This window comes from Phaenicophaeus curvirostris, chromosome 2, assembly GCF_032191515.1.
Source record: "Phaenicophaeus curvirostris isolate KB17595 chromosome 2, BPBGC_Pcur_1.0, whole genome shotgun sequence".
NCBI classification, from domain to species: domain Eukaryota; kingdom Metazoa; phylum Chordata; class Aves; order Cuculiformes; family Cuculidae; genus Phaenicophaeus; species Phaenicophaeus curvirostris.
The window spans coordinates 125,381,220-125,398,020 of NC_091393.1; the positions used below are offsets into that span (position 1 = coordinate 125,381,220).

The following is a 16,801-nucleotide window of genomic DNA, read 5'->3' on the forward strand; positions in this document are numbered from 1 at the left end:
CTGGGGAGCGCACAGGGGGCTGGGCACCGCCAGCCAGGCTGCCTTGCTTGCCTCCCTGCTGTCCTTCCTCCTCCTCCTCCTCCCTGCTGTCCTTCCTCCTCCTCCTCCCTGCTGTCCTTCCTCCTCCTCCTCCTCCCTGCTGTCCTTCCTCCTCCTCCTCCTCCCTGCTGTCCTTCCTCCTCCTCCTCCTCCCTGCTGTCCTTCCTCCTCCTCCTCCTCCCTGCTGTCCTTCCTCCTCCTCCTCCCTGCTGTCCTTCCTCCTCCTCCTCCTCCCTGCTGTCCTTCCTCCTTCCTCCTCCTCCTGCACCCTCCTCTCCTTCCTCCTCCTCCTGCACCCTCCTCTCCTTCCTCCCTTCTGTCCTTCCTTCCTTCCTCCCTCCCTTCTGTCCTTCCTTCCTCCCTCCCTTCTGTCCTTCCTTCCTTCCTCCCTTCTGTCCTTCCTTCCTCCCTCCCTTCTGTCCTTCCTTCCTCCCTCCCTTCTGTCCTTCCTTCCTTCCTCCCTCCCTTCTGTCCTTCCTTTCTTCCTCCCTCCCTTCTGTCCTTCCTTCCTCCCCTGCACATCTCATCCATCCATCTGTCCACCCCTCCATCCTCAGGGTGAGCCTTTGAGTCACCAGTGAGGGCCTGAGCTGGCGTGTGGCTGTTGACTGACCTAGCATGGCCGCTTAGCTTTGCGGGGCCGTATTTCAGGACTGTTGACCTCGCAGGTTCCAGTCAGGGTTGTTTGAGGGGAGGGGGTTGCTGCTTATCTCCATCCATGGGGGGTTTGCATCTTGTGGGTCGTGCAGGACGGGGGTGAGCAGCGGCTGCTCATTGTGTCGTCTTGCGACGAATCTTAAAGATTTTTCTAGAACTGTTGTGGTTTTTTTTTAACTGTGGACTTAAAATTCTGTGCCAGAGGCCATGCCGTGTGCTGTTGAGGGCTGCCAGAGGTCTTTTCCAACCTTAATGATTCCATGATTCTATGAAACGTCGGTAGTTTGTAATTTTACTCTGGAGGAATTGAATTTTATTTATTTTGTACAAACGTGTGTGGTGGCTTATTGATAGGAATCCTTGTGATTTCCTTACAGAAGTTATCGGTCTTCACTGAATTTACTGGTAAATGCTAAAAACCTGGTGATAACAGAGAGTCCATAAGAATGCTTCTTGATGCAGGCTTTAGGTGGTTTGGCTGCTTACTAACTATATTTTTGGATATGGCTCAACTGCATATAAGTTCCTAGAAATTAATCAAATGAACGCTTTGCAGTTGATGAATATAAAGCACATATTCTAGATGCAAAATATCTGTTATTGTGTATGTGAAGGGGAGGAAGGAAACTGACATTGCTACCAACCAACTTTGCTGTGTGCATTAGTATCAAGGATTTATTGTGAGACGTAAGAGTCAATCTGTTTCAGGGTTTGCAGTGGTGTTGGTGATACGCTTCAGTTTTGTTTTGAGGTCTTGGATCCAACTCCCACATCATTCTCTGTCTTGGTCCAGGCCTCTCTTTCCGTTTAGCTTAAGGCACGGCACCCTGGCACCCTCCCTTTCTCCCTTTTTGTGTATCTATTTTTGTTGTTGGCCAGATCCCAGTGGCATGGAAGGCAGTGACAGACTGGTAACTGTCTGGGACAGCCTCATATTTGCATGTTACTAATAGGCAAATCGGCTTTTGTTTTATTTTGGTTCCTTTTTCTCCTGTGTAGATGTGAATGCTGATGTCAAAAGTAGCTTTTCCAACTGTAGCAGTATTTATTTATGGCTTTCTGAAAGCCTCATCTCTGCATGTATGGGGAGGTGTGCAAATGTTAGGTTTCATTTAGGTAAAGAAATTCTTAGCTGTGATGATCCTGAAAAAAATCTTGAGGTTCAACCAGCATATGCTGGAAAGGCAGAAAGACAAACTCAGTTGTGTCTCTGAGATGTAAATAAGAAATCCTTTTTTGCTTTACTGGCATTTCACTTGTGATTTTCAAATATATGGATTTGGAAACATTGCTTGAGGTTTAACAGGATTCAGTAGCCTTTAGATTATTTGCGAAGCCTTGGAGGATCATAACCAATCGAATTACTCTCATGGGCTCAATTTTGAATAACTTATAATGGAGCTGTCTGAAATTTGATTAGTCAATTAGTGACTTCTCAGCATAAGCAAGCTGTAATTTAGTAAGCTACAAGTGTTTTAAGCATTAGTTGGGTGCAGTAGTCTGTAGAGTAATGCTGAGCATCAAACACATCAGTGTTGCCATCGTGTTTTGAAGCCCTCAAGCAGCGAGACCAGCTAGATGGTGTCTTTCTAGGTCATCATTGCAAGTGTGTTTTAAGGCATGAGGCCAAACCCAAACGTGTAATTATACGGTAGAAACTAATTGAGTTGATGCTCTCGCTGCAATTGCGAAATATCCAAATGTGTAGGTATACAAAGTACGTTAGGAAAAGGAAACTAGTTACGCCTATGTTCTCGTGGAACTAGGCAGTAGCGACTCAGTTAGGAGCTTATCTGGTGCTGGTCAGAAAAACTGTATGTCAAAGGGACTGAAATAGATATTGATGAGGACTGTAATCTGTGTTTCAGGTACTTGGCATTCCTAGTGCTATATGTTATCATTATTAATTCAAAGTCTTCTTAGTATGTGTTTATTTACAAGCTACGGCAGAGTAGATTTCTGTTTATAAATAACCTTTGGTGCTGTATTTTACATGCCTTTGAGTCGGCTGCAAAGTTTCTGGCTCACACAGTGCCTGAAACTGTCACAGAAGAATTAACAGTAGTGTGAAAAGAGGCCAGGAGCTTGTATGGAAGAGGTGATTTGAAACGACTAGGTATTGGCCTAACTCTTGCTAATGCCTCTCAAATAAATCTTAAGAATTATTGATACAGCTCTCCCGTGTTAAGAGCCCTTAAAAATCATGTGCCTAAGTAGCAGAGAAGAACCTGTGGTTTTGAGTAAATGAGAATACGTTTTAGCAGAAACCTATTGGACATCATCTGTGTGAATGAGATCTTTGAAAGGGATTAGTGTCCTGAAGGTTGCTGATTTAGTGTTAGACCTGCATCTCACAAACTAATTTTCATGGTTTTAGTTCATGTAGAAGCTGTGGCTGTTGTTCCTGTAGTTTTCCTTGTGCCAGGTGGTGTGTAAATAAGTAACAATGGAGGCAAATGTTTTCTGCTTTAGCTATTTTAGACCTACAGTCACAAGTGATGATTTCAGAAAGGAGGGGAACACTTGAGCAGTAAGAACTGGAGAGAATTCTTATCTCTCCTCTATTTGGCTACTCATTCTTGACTAGGAATTTTTGGTGCAGATGTTGATGCTATAACTTGAGGGCCACAGTGGGGAGAGGCATGAAATTCCTGATACACCAGAATGTTCTGTTAAGGTCGGGTAAAACTATGTCGTGAGATTATTTCAATTCTGTTTCAAATAGTGAACTAAACACAGCTAAGGGTGATGTGAAAGGAGAAGGATCGATGTACTCTAAACAGTGTGATACGGTAGGAAGATAATGCCACCTTCAAAGGAGTTGAGGAGATGAAGGCAGGTGGAGGTCCAAAGAGAAATTATATTTGTAAAGTATTGTTTAAATCTAACAGCAAGAAGGGGGTAACCTTAGTTGTACTTTATGGAGAACCCAGCTGCATTAGCAAAACTTTAAATTTTGAATTACTTTAAATGGAACTAAAGGTAGACGGTAACCGTGATGACCAGTGGATTTGCTTGCTGACAAATGAGGAGTAAAGCATACTGACAGAACAAACTTAGCTAACTAATCTGCATAGACACATAAAAATGTGTTACTTTACAGAAAAAGCAAAGCAATGAGTAGGTTACAGATTGGAGTCTCTTTGTTTTTGCGTGCTGGAGTTAGCTGTGTAAGTTCTTAATGGTTAATGGTTTTTATCACAAGGCTTGCAAGCACACCTTGTATTTCCTTCACTGAAAATAGTGGCTGCTGCAGGAAGGTCGTGGTCACCAAGTTGCAGAAAGAAAGATAGTCATTGGTGCTTCATTTGCAGTTCTACCTCAAATACTGTGTTTGGTTTTGGGCCCCTCCCTACAAGAACGACATTGAGGGGCCAGCGAGTGTCCAGAGAAGGGTAACGAAACTGGTGAAGGGGTTGGAGACCTGGGGCTGTTTAGCGTGGAGGAAAGAAGGCTGAGAGGAGACCTCATCACTGTCTGCAGCTGCCTGAGAGGAGGTTGTAGCGAGGTGGGTGCTGGTCTCTTCTCCCAAGTGACAGGCGATGAGACTAGAGGGAATGGCCTCAAGTTGCACCAGGGCAGGTTCAGATTGGACATCAGGAAACATTTCTTCACCAAAAGGGATCTCAGGCCCTGGCAGAGACTGCCCAGGGAGGTAGTGGAGTCCCCATCCCTGGAGGGGTTTAAAAGCTGGGCAGGTGAGGTGCTCAGGGATCTGGTTTAGAAGTGGACAGGGATGGATGGACTCGATCTCAAAGGTCTTTTCCAGCCTAGCGATTCTATAATTCTGTGATGAACTGTCAAATGTAGCATGGAGTTCTGCAAAAAGTGCTGCACATTCAGTTCAGCGGGAGGTGGACGTATATGTTAATTTTTCCTGCTTTCTTGGTTAAAAGCAAGTAAATTGCTCTGGGGAAGGGCAGAGCTCTGGTTAGACTGGAGTTAGAAGCTATAACAAGTGTTGGTAAACATCTCCAGATGTAGAGGCATACCTCTGGTGTAAGACTATGCTTTATGTTTCTTGGTCTGAAATAAAATAGTTACATCTGTGTATTAATATTCTTTCAGTAGTCCAGACCATTCTGTGGTGTGTTTGAGAAGAGGCTTAAATAACTGTCATGTCGAACTTGTGGATGGGCAAATAATAGCTTAGAATATGAGTAATTTTGAGTAGAATACAGTATTTTTTGCTTAGAATGGAGTCAGAAGGTTTTGCTGTAGTCTGTAGTTGGTTATTGATGTTTCCTCCACCCTGAAAAGTCAGTGAGAGAGTTGTGCTTGTTTTCTGCTTTCAGTGGAGGTCTATGTTAAAAATAATGCACAAAGATACCTTCTTGTGAGGTATAGAAACAAACATTAAGGATTATTTTATCTCCAGGATGTGGAGCAAGACAGTTTTAAAGATAAAATCTGGAAAGTGCATTTTATTCTTTGGACCAAAACCTGTGCTTAGGTGTATTTGAAGATAGGTTTTACCCCTTGTTATCAGACTGACTTTGTTCTTCTGTAACTTCTGTAATGGGAGAGAATGACTGAGTTGCCTTACAAAAGGAAAGGGGGGAGTCATGTTTAGTTTTCTTAAAGAAAAGTGTCACAGTTGAAGAGGAGATACTTATTTGTCTGGGTGGTGTAAGCTGGGCTGTGCATTGGCTGCTAGAAGGTGAATATTTCTTCCTGGTATTTGCTTTAAAACAGAATTATCATAAGCATCCAGTCTATCAGGTGCTAAATGGAAGCAGCAGTAGCAGATGTAGTGTGTTACCCTTAGCATGAACAGTGCATGCACTCCACTTTGTGGTACTTTGTTAATTAATTAAAAAAGGAAAGAAAGCTGAGATTGCATCCCTAGCTTTGAATGATGTTATTGTGTGCAGACCTGATGCAGATGTGTCACTGCCTGCCCGCAGATTGCTTTGAATCAGGGATTTGGTCTGGCTGTTCCTTGGAAGTTCATGCCTTTTCTTTATCTGCTTGGCTTTTAAGACGCCGTATTTAGAGAATATGGAAGTTGTCTTACTGCCTATAAGCAAAGCCATTTCTTAATTGTTACACAAGAAGCTGATTTTTTTTTTTGTACCTGAACAGGTTAGAGAGTAAAGGTGTTTCGTTATACAATTTCAATCATTAATTTATAGAAAAATCTAGGTCATCCCTGCATTGTACTTATCTGAGACCCTGTAGAGTGTTTGTAGTTCTAGCCTGCTTGAACAGCTCAGGAGAACTTATGGACCTTAATACTCTCGTGCTTTAATATTCAGTTATTCCGTGCTACTGGGAAAGTGTGAAATCAGCAAAACAAGGTGATGATAAAATCATAGAATCACTTCGTTGGAAAAGACCTCTGAGGTCGAGTCCAACTGTACCTGTCCACAACTAAACCAGATCCCTGGGCATCTCATCTGCCTGTCTTTTAAACCTCTCCAGGGATGGGGACTCAACCATCTCCCTGGGCAGCTTCTGCTAGGGCCATACATATATATACACACACACACAACTACTTTGTAAACTATGGGGATTTTTAATTTACTTTATTTTTTTTTTATAATTTTGAGTACACATTGAGAAAGCCAGTCTTGCACGTGGTCAACTGAGTTTATAGTAGCATAGCAGTGAAATCCTCAGTGGTAGCCGACTAATTCTAAGTACTTTGAAGCAGAGGGTGTGAAAACAAAAACATAATTTTAATTTTGTGTTAACTCATAGTCATCTTGGCTCTTATTTCTTTCCTGTTTATTTGGGTTTCTGGAAATGAAAATCTGTCAGTCTAAATTTTTGCATGATTTTGGGTTGTATGCAAAATGTATTTGTGAAAGGCAAGAGAAGAGGGCTGGTGCGGAGACAGATAAAATCCAGGAGACTCCCACTTTTGTTTTAAACTGACCAGGTTTAGACTTGGTAGATGTGGTACTTGAGGACCGGGTTTAGCAGGCACGGTGGGGTTGGGCTGATGGTTGGACTGGATGAGCTTGGAGGTCTCTTCTAACCATAATGACCCTGTGATTCTATGAAAGACTCCAAGATGACTGTATATGCTTTAAAGTCTTAATGGTATACCTTTTAGTGTAAATTTTTGTTACACATTTGATTGCAATATTTTTACTTATGGCAAAAGAGTTTGTAAAAGCTGGATGTATTTGGGTAGGAACTTATGATTAGTCCAAACAGTGTTTATCAGACGTTATCTTTTCCTGACTGGAGTAAATGATTAAAATACAGCATGTTGAAATAATCTGTGGCCTAATCTGAACATCTGAATTCGTTTTGTAGAATATGGCAAACAGCTGCATTTCAGTTCAATGCTAAAACAAATACAGTATATTGACCCGTTGAAGATTACAGTAGGCTTTTCAGTTCCATGTTAGCTGAACTTATTGAAGAAAATTGATTTGAGTGCTTCTGCTTTTGAATGATTTCTTTTTTTTTTTTTTTTTTTAATGTCCGGAAGAAAGGAAATAGAGCATACGGACGATGGGACTTTGATGTGTAAAGAAGTTAATTATCTAAACCATCAAACAAAATGTGGGCTGTGGAAGTAATTATTGTGAAGGGTCTGATGAAGCCTGACAAGCTGTTGGTTTTTTGTGTCAAGAAAATGCTGTACACCTGCTTGATTGGAGAGTTAAATCATTTGGTTGCAGTATAGAGAATAGTGAAGCAGTAGCAGATAAGCTTTCAGCTCTCAAACCCACTGATACTTATACAGATGTACGCGCCTCCGAGTTCATAGGAGGAATCATAGAACGGTTTGGATGGGAAGGGACTGTAAAGCCCCTCCAGTCCCACCCCTGCCATGGCCAGGGACACCTCCCACTGGACCAGGCCCCATTCAACCTGGCCTCCAGGGATGGGGTGGTCGTGACTTCCCTGGGCAGCCAGGGCCTCCCCACCCTCAACGTGAAGAAATTCTTCCTAATGTCTAATCTAAACCTTCCCCCTTCCAATTTAAAGCCGTTCCCCCTCATCCTGTCACTCCATGCCCCTTCCCAGCTTTCCTGGAGCCCCTTCAGGTACTGGAAGCTGCTCTAAGGGTTTCTTGGAGCCTTCTCTTCTCCAGGCTGAACAACCCCAACTCTCTCAGCCTGGCATCATGGCAGAGGTGCTCCAGCCAGTTTTTTTAATTAAACCGTTCTTGACCACCTCTAGGGCAGGAACTGTAAAAAATATTTTCTCTAAAATAGGCTATGCTTATATCACAAGTCTTATGCTCTGAAGTGGTAACTATGGAATTGTTCCATGTTTTGGGGGAATTCTTGGAGAATGCTTCATAAACTAGCAGAGCAGAACCTCATGTCAGGTAGTGGACAGATAGGGTTGGACTTGATGATCTCAGAGGTCTTTTCCAACCTAGGAATTCTATGATTCTGTGATTTTATGAAAAAAAACAACCAAAAAACCCAAACTTCAAAAACCCTGAAGTCTTTATATGTAATTCAGCTTTTAAACTTTAAGGCACATATGGTTGGTATGTTTTAGGATTTTTTTTCTACAGCTGTTCTAGAAAGCACTTACTGAGTCTTTCCCCTCACTGCTTTCTCCAGGGTCTGGGGATAGTATGGAGTTTACAGTGCATTCATTTAGATTTGGGAATATCGATGCTGTGATATTTGGTGTAGAGCTACTAATATGAATGATAATTCCAATCAAATAATGAACATGTATGCATTTCAAACTTTTGGGGCTGGTACTCTCCCGGGTACCATTGCAGCTTCCTCTTCACTCCCTTCCACGGCTCCACAGAGCTTTCCTAGAAATACTCTGTCACCTTCCTTATGTTCTAGGTGGGTTTCACTTTCTTTTGTCTTTAAGTCACTTGTGACTGTTCAGATTCTAGACTCTGATAAGTGCTGATTATGGCAGGATCCTGCCAGCGCTTAAGCCTGGTGTGTAACTGCTCGTGTGATTAAAATCAGATTCCAGTGGGAGTAAACTTGTGATTAAAGCTACATGTGTGCCTAAGTGCTTGCAGGATGGGGGCCTGAACTTGAATCTGCTTGAAGATGAACACAAGTCTGTGAAAATCTACTTGAAAGCATTAATAAATAAGCGTATATCTAATAGCGTAAATTTATCATTTTGCTGTTTGAGTATTACAAGTAATGCTTGTGATTGATTACAGTGCTTTTAGTGGCATTTAACATAAATCTGGTCTTTCAAATTATTTTTTAGAAAAGAGATCTATCTTAACTGTAAAATTTAAAAGTGGAGAAAGGTGGGATCTCTTTAGAGGTCTTGTAATAAAGGGAACTATATTCACATATAGTTTTCATTGTCATTACTATAGCTACTAGTAATGGTACAAGAAATAAGCAGTACAACTCAACTGTTACTAGCGTGTGGTGAGCTGGAAGAGGAAGAAATGTAGTAGGGATATATTTTGTTTTTCAGGAGCCTTGCATAGTGTGTGCAGTGCTTTGTTAGAAAAAAATTCTTGAAGGCAAAAATGAAACTCCCTGTACTGTATTTATAGAGTTTTCTATAATTAGATAGGTTTTGATTTGCCGGTGTTTTAGTAAATGAAGTTATTTTTAAAAATGAAATTACCTACAGACATTTGGCTTCTTTTTATTAAAGAGGAAAATGCAGATATGTTGGTTAATTTATGGACCAAGGGTAGAACCGTCCTGCATTTTTAAAGGGAAATTTGCATAGAAAGACTGTAAAACATTTTGTGTAAAGATAGTACCCTTAGCCATATAAATACAGTCATAGAATGGTTTGGGTTGCAAGGGACCCTAAAGCCCATCCAGTTCAACTCCCCGCCATGGGCAGGGACACCTCCCACTGGATCAGGGGCTCCAAGCCCCATCCAACCTGGCTTTGAACCCCTCCAGGGATGGGGCAGCCACAGCTTCCCTGGGCAGCCTGGGCCAGGGCCTCCCCACCCTCAGCATGAAGAATTTCTTCCTAATGTCCAGTCTAAATAGTTCCCCTTCTAATTTTAAGCCCTTCCCCCTCATCCTATCATTTCACAGCCTTGTAAAAAGCCCCTCCCCAGCTTCCCTGGAGCCCCTTCAGGTACTGGAAGCTTCTCTAAGGTCTCCCAGAGCCTTCTCTTCTCCAGGCAGAACAACCCCAACTTTCTCAGCCTGTCCTCAGAGCAGAGGGGCTCCACCCCTCAGATCATCTTCCTGGCCTCCTCTGGACCCATTGCCACAGTTCCATATCATCCCACCCTTTCTAACGCATTTCTGTTTTGAAGACTTAAAAATATGTGTACCTAAAGCTGCTGTTCTAGAAGGGAAACTCACGATCTTGGTGCTCATTGATTTTTTTTTTTTTTTTTTAATTTTTTTTTCCTGGCTTTTTCTGAGATTTTTGTTTTCCTCCTCTTTGTCTCAATGGAGACAGCGTGAGTGTGGTTTACTAGTGTTTAGGATACTGCAGGAATGTAAAAGGATGTTTTGGGTAGCAAAATAGTGTTCTCTAAAAAAATACCATTTATTACAGAACATCAGTGTTTTTATCTTAATTCTTTTCTGTTGATGCTGCAAGGAAACCTCTCAGTAGGTTGTTGAGATGGTAATTTTCAAAACAGCAGACGATCCAATACTTTGAGTACTGTGAACACCAACTGTCATCTTTACTGCAGTGTCAGATAAGCTTCTCTTTGCATGCAGCTTCTTAGCATTCAATTCTATCCCCAAAAGCTTTTCCTCCCTTTTGACTATCTAGTGAGAAGCACATGTATGCTTTCTGTAAAATAAAATGCAGCGTTTTAAGTGCTGTTATTTCTTTGTTTACTCAGATGAGCAGCACTGTGGCCAGCCCGATGTCAACCGTTGCCTCTTCAAGTGGTGGAAGAAAATCAACAAGCTTTACACCCGAATTACAGAGTATGATGTAAGTAATGAGTCAGTATCTGGTAATATCTGTGCTTTGTATGCAGCTTTTAGCTGTTTTAAATTGCATGGATAAGAGAGATGGGAGGGAAAGAAAAACAGATATTGGTGGTGGAACTGTTAGTAGTTTACTTCTGATTTGTAAAGCATTCAGAGGTGAGTTAGAGCAATGAAAAGCATGCATTGTACTGAAGGGAAAGTCCTGCTGAGTAAACAAATTCATTTTTAACGTTACTTTGGAAAATATTAAAGACGTGTATTTGTCAGTCCTTCATGAAAGGAAGCTAAGCTTCCTGTTGTCATATTCCTCTGTTCCTATTGTCTCTGTCTCCTGGGAAGGGATATGAGGAGCAGCTGAGGGACCCTGGGGCTGTTTAGCCTGGAGAAAAGGAGGCTGAGGGGAGACCTCATCATTGTCTGCAACTGCCTGAAAGGAGGTTGTAGCGAAGTGGGTGTTGGTCTCTTGTCCCAAGTCACAGGCGATGGGACGAGAGGAAATGGCCTCAAGATTCTATGGCTCCGTATACGACTATTTAAATAAATATTTTATGTTGCCATTTTTCAGTACTAATGCAGACATTAATATTGCTGGTGAAATTAAGATGTGGAACAGTTATGAATAATGGGGTTTTGGCAGCAAGGAAGTGAAATTGTTAAGAGAGAAGTTATTTGCTGTTATAAATTAACAGTGGGCTCCTAGAAATCTAGCTCCAAGCCGCAATATTATATGCGTTTGTAGTTTACAGCTTCTAAATCCTTGAGTGTTATTTGACCAGATGGATTTTGTCAGTCCTAAAGATACTTGCACAATCATAAGGATTTCTTCGGTAGAAGTCATCTTTATCTTGACTGGTAACCTGCTACACTAGGATGACTGTGAATCTTCATTCATCAAAGTTTCACCTGGCACTATATGGTATTTTTTCCCCTTTTTATGTGTATCCTAGACACTGTGCTATCAGGGTGGGGACAAGGGCTTGTTTCCATGTGGATTTCTGCTCCTCCTGATTTATCAAGCACTTTTAAAAATATTTCAGCCTAGAGCTAAAAGGTCTCTAACCTCTGAGGCTGCTCAGAGCTTGGCTGTAGTGGCTTATGTCTAAATTGTACATTTTTTAAGAAATATATAATTACAAATGTTAGGTATGGGGAGGGGAGAGGATGCATGTTTGCCAGTTGCTGAGCTCAGCTCCACATGAAAGGGAACTTTGCTTTATGAAATCTTGCAAAAATGTCCTACAGGATTTTTCCCTGTGTTCATTTGTCAGAGTTGAAATGAAGAAAGGTCGTCCCAGAGTACTGAGAGATAAATCGACGGTTTCAAAAGATAGTGGTAATCATTGGCTCTTTTTGCTGGTCTTACCTCTGACCGTCCAGGATCTTGTTTAAGATAGGATGAGGTAAAGAGGGATGAACTTAACAGGGAATTAATTTTGCGCTGCTGATCTTTACTTTGGAAAGAACATTGACAATGCTTGATATTTGAGAGCTGCTTTTAATACACTGTTCCTCCATATTTTCTTAATTAATCTTTAATCAGCTATATAAAAATCAAAGTAGTTAAAGGATTCACCCTCTGACTGCTAGGTGGGTAACTACATTTTAACAACAGGGAAGTTGTTTTTTAGAATTATGGATGAATCCTTACTGTTGCAGTGATGCTGTCCTTTCGATCGTTTTACTTTAGGTCATTAAGTGCTGAATATCTATTAATGTCTTTGCAAGTGGCTTTTAATATTACGTGGTGTGAATTAAAATTTTTAGATAGTCTTAGTTGAAATGTTCTACTCTCCTCCTTCCCTCCTTCCGCTTTCCATTGTGTAGAGCTGAAGATTAGGATAGGAAGCATGTTAAAGCTTTATTTTTAGTTATATGTTTATAAACATATATATATATATAAAAACATGTGTGTTTATGTATAAAAATATTTTCTTTTCTGCCAGTTTCCTTCCACAGCCGTAAAGAAGGTAAAGTATTTCAAACCTCCACAGATCATGGTTATCTACCTGCATAAAAACTGAATTTGACTTTTTAATATAATGGGAATATTTTAACATTTTAATATTGCTATATCACATGTGATACACTCTTTGTTTTTACTTATTTTATACGTGTAGAGGAGTTATTTAGGAGTGAAAAGTTGTTTTAAGTCAGTTTAGGCCACATTTGAACTGCTTTTCTTGGTTTTGTTTTGGTTACTTGTGGAGATAACATTGCAAGTCCCCCTGCTTTCCAGCTCTCTCATGCTCAACCTGTTCCCAACAGTCCCCTCTGGCCACTCACTGCTACTTTTAGGGAATATAAGATTTTTTGCATGATAAGTGATGGTGAGAAGAATGTTGTCCTGCTTTCTCCATCATATTTTGTAGATTTACCTTCACTGTTATGTGATGTTTTCTGATTTGAATAGCCACGTGGGTAGTAGTTATAAAAGGAATTACTTGTTTCTCTTAAATTCTACAAAGAGTTCCCTGTCAGAAGGTCAAAGATACAATTTATTTTCAGTTAAATGTCCTTAAAAGACTACAAAGCTGTTGCTAAGTGGAGCACAGGATACGTTCCACTGGTGTGTTTTTGAGCGTAATGTAAATGAGTAGATGAGTTCTGCACTACAAACCCAGTGGTTTGCTTCACGGAGATCTTTTTAAGTAGAACACTATTAGTTCTCCCCTTCCAAGAGAATTCTGTTTAGTTATTGTTCATGTCTGTTATAGTTGTCTACACTGGAAAATACAGTGGAGAAAATAACTGTAACTGTGTTTAAAAAACTAAAGAGCAGCAGTGAAGCTTGGAGTTGAAGCTTGTGCATCAATTCAGTTCAGTATTGGGGGAGCCTGTGTTTTATTTAATTGTGGACTTCCTGATAAAGTATTTGGGAACTCCCCTCCCCACCAGTATGCACGATTCTGTCAGAATGTAGGAGTTATTGTTGGCCATATAAATGGAAGGAATAGACATTTTCCTTTTGCTCAGAACTGGTGCAGTTACACTTTGAAAGCTGTGCAAACAGATCTCTGCTTTAGAGGGACAGTTTTCAATTTCATTAAACTGGTAGGAGCTAAAGAAATTCCTTGAATGTAATGAGCTTGTTGAATGTTGCATTTTTATTGTTTGCTGGTAGAAGAAGAGACTTTGGACATGATACAGTGCTAGGGGAACCACGTGGAGAAAAAATGACAGCTGTTTCTTTTGGCCGAGGCTGCAAAATGAAGTTCCCACTTTAAACTAACTTTCCAGGCTCTGACAGAAGCTGATGTTTTTTATAAACTACATAATTTAGGAAGTTACAGATTCTCGCATTTTGATGATTTATAACAAATCCATGCTGACTTCCTAAGGTCCTGGGAAATAGTAAAGGCTGGAGCATTACAGTGCAGAAGAGGTAACAACTTTCTTAAGAAAACAGAGGCTCTCTCTGCATAGTTTATTGTGAAGTTGGGTAGGATCATCCCTTTCCTGTGGCTTGTCATCCACATGGAGAAAGAGGAAGAGTTGCTTCAAGTTGTCCTGCCTTCTCAACAAAAAAATGTGCGCAGCAAGCAGAGTCACGTTGGGTGATAATCCAGGATGGCCTCTGGGAGTTAGTACTGATGTTAAAAATGGGCTGTTGGGTTGTAAGGATTTAAAAGGCAGAAGAAACTTAGAGAAGCTGTCTTTTTGAAGTCGAAAATCAAATCCTGTCATAACCTAGTAGTGAGATCTGGAAGTCCGTGGATAACAGAGCATCCCAGTCTGAAGGTGGTATCTTTGATTAGTTGATAATTTATAGCACTTAAGTGCTGGGTCAAGGTTCGATTCCCTGGAATGCTTAAATTTATATGTAATATTAAGCTTGTGAATAATCCCATTTAAGATGAGGAGGTTATACTTATGCTACAACTATTTTTGAAACACAGCATTAGGGAATGAGCTGAATCCTTTTGTAGATTTGTGTTTTTATGATAAGTTTGCAAATATTTTTTTTATCTATTTGAGAAGGAGCCCTGCAATGAAATCCTAAAATACTGCAGAAAAGCTGTCTTAAATATTTAAAAGTGAAATATATGTATTATTTTGTAACAAATAAAATGGTTCTGTATTTGTTTAGAAGTTTTACTTAAATATGAAGAAAATTTTGCTTGTCAGAAAAAAATGTTCTGTGTGACGTCTGTTTTCTGTGTGAATAGTATTCAGCGTAACTGGCGATAGTACTAAATGTACTGATCACTGTAAGAGGAATGCAGATTTAATTAAAAGCATCAGACTGTCCCAGACCACCCAAACACATGTAAATTTACAATTTACCTTTTGCATGGGTATGTTTAGTTTTTAATTGGAACACTGGAATCATTTGATGTTTATCTTTAAAGAATAACACCATGTCAATTGTCCTTTGCACAGTGGCAGTATCGTAGCCAAAGGGTTTATTGCTAATAAAGGAACAGGCTGTCCAGGGAGGTGGTGGTGTCCGCATCCGTGGAGGGGTTTAAAAGCTGGGGAGATGAAGTACTCTGAGATCTGATTTAGTAGAGGACAGGTACAGTCTGACTCCGTGATCTCAAAGGTCCTTTTCAACCAAGTGATTCTACGATTCCTTTGACTCCCATACCCCTAATTGGTATTTGGATATTTTATTATGTAAGCATAGAACTTACAGGTGTTAATTTTAGAAGTTTTCAGCAGGTCAGATAGGACATTTTGCTGAGGCTTGTTTTACAAAGCTTTATTAGGGTGATCCATAACCTCTTTCCAAGGTAGCTGCTGATCTTAGGTCAGTTGCATTTAAATTTTAGTTCTGACCCATAGATTCACAACCATGACGATCTCATGGCAGCAGTTAAAATAGGTCATCTATTTAGTACCATAAGCACTGCTGTGCTGGAGCAGCTTCTGAGAAGGGAACAGCTGAGGAAGGGGCTGGAGAACGAGGGTTACGAGGAGCAGCTGAGTTTAGCCTGGAGAGAAGGGGGCTGAGGGGAGACCTCATCACTGTCTGCAGCTGCCTGAGAGGAGGTTGTGGCAAGGTGGGTGCTGGTCTTTTCTCCCAGGTGACAGGCTTTTTCAGTAAAGAATGTTTTCCTGATAGTCATAATATGTTTTCCTAATACTTTCAGCATCTAAATTAACTTGGAGAAGTTCCTTCCTAAATTTAATGAAGGCTGTGTTAGGTGAAGAAGTCATGATTCAGTCATGTTTTTCTGTATATACATACGTGTGTGTTGGGAGGTATGTTTATAGCTATAAGGAGAGTGAATGCTGCAGCTGACTACTAGTGTCTTAAACATTTCTGTGTAGTAGAGTGTGGATAAGCTAATAGATTTAAGAGTGACTTGAATTCCATTTTTTTTTTTTTAAGTTTTTTCTTTTTCAGTTGCTTATAACTCTCAGGTAATTCTGTGACAAAAAAGTTTCAGTAGTTTATACTAAAGAGCAAATTTGAACAAGTTTTTTGTTTCAGTTGAGAGTTATCGGAGTGGAAAATGGCTTGCATTTGCTTATGTTCTCTTTATAAATGCCTCCTAAAATAATTTAAAAGTAAAACTGGAAAATTCTTTTGAGTGACTGTTGATCTGTGGTGCTGCTGTTAGTAGAGAAGTTGCAGTGCTTTAAGGAAAACTTGAAATCATGGTTCCATTTAAGATGAAAAAGGGAACAATTAGATTAGATATAAAGAAGAAATGTTTTCCTGTGAGGGTGGGGAGGCCCTGGCCCACGTTGCCCAGGGAAGCTGTGGCTGCCCCATCCCTGGAGGGGTTCAAGGCCAGGTTGGATGGGGCTTGGAGCAGCCTGGGCCAGTGGGAGGTGTCCCTGCCCATGGCACGGGGGGAACTGGATGGGCTTTGAGGTCCTTTGCAACCTAAACCATCCTCTGATTCTGTTTTTGCCTCTGTTAATTTTCAGCTCACAAGCATCACTATTACAGGTATCTATTCAGAAGCTATAGAGGGTACATAGCTCATAGCTTCTATCTCTTTGCTTTTTCCCCTTTTTTTCATTTTCTTTCTCACCATTTATGCAAACACATTAATGGACGACAAAAACTGACTTTAAATATCTCTAAAAATATGTAAAGCTGATAAGTAGTGACTGCTGGTTCTACTGGGGCATTGTCTGTATTTCATTGTACCCCAGAAAAATGGGGGAAAGCGAATTAGGCTTTGCCTTTGTGTTGCTTTTGTTATTAATATTACTAAGATTAGTGTTGTATTTTGGATCTGTCTAATACTGCTGATTGTGCTGCAGAAATTGCCCACAGGAGGGGCATAGAAAATAGCGTGTGTGTGTAC

At 40.7% G+C, this 16,801-nt stretch overlaps 2 protein-coding genes across 8 annotated transcripts in view; one reads left to right on the forward strand and one right to left on the reverse strand.

The window, feature by feature from the left end:
- Positions 1–16,801, reverse strand: part of RUNX2 (RUNX family transcription factor 2) — a 219,282-nt gene that overhangs the window by 174,528 nt on the left and 27,953 nt on the right. The window lies entirely within an intron of this gene.
- Positions 1–16,801, forward strand: part of SUPT3H (SPT3 homolog, SAGA and STAGA complex component) — a 247,597-nt gene that overhangs the window by 76 nt on the left and 230,720 nt on the right. Inside the window, exons 1-2 of one of the 3 annotated variants that reach the window (XM_069850819.1) lie at positions 65–597; positions 10,442–10,536. In XM_069850819.1, coding sequence (XP_069706920.1) covers positions 10,442–10,536 — 95 coding nt within the window. In that variant the 5' untranslated portion in view covers positions 65–597. Of the gene's footprint in view, positions 1–64; positions 598–10,441; positions 10,537–11,366; positions 11,452–16,801 lie in introns of those variants that run through there. The other 2 variants (XM_069850821.1, XM_069850820.1) reach the window with 2 other exon arrangements.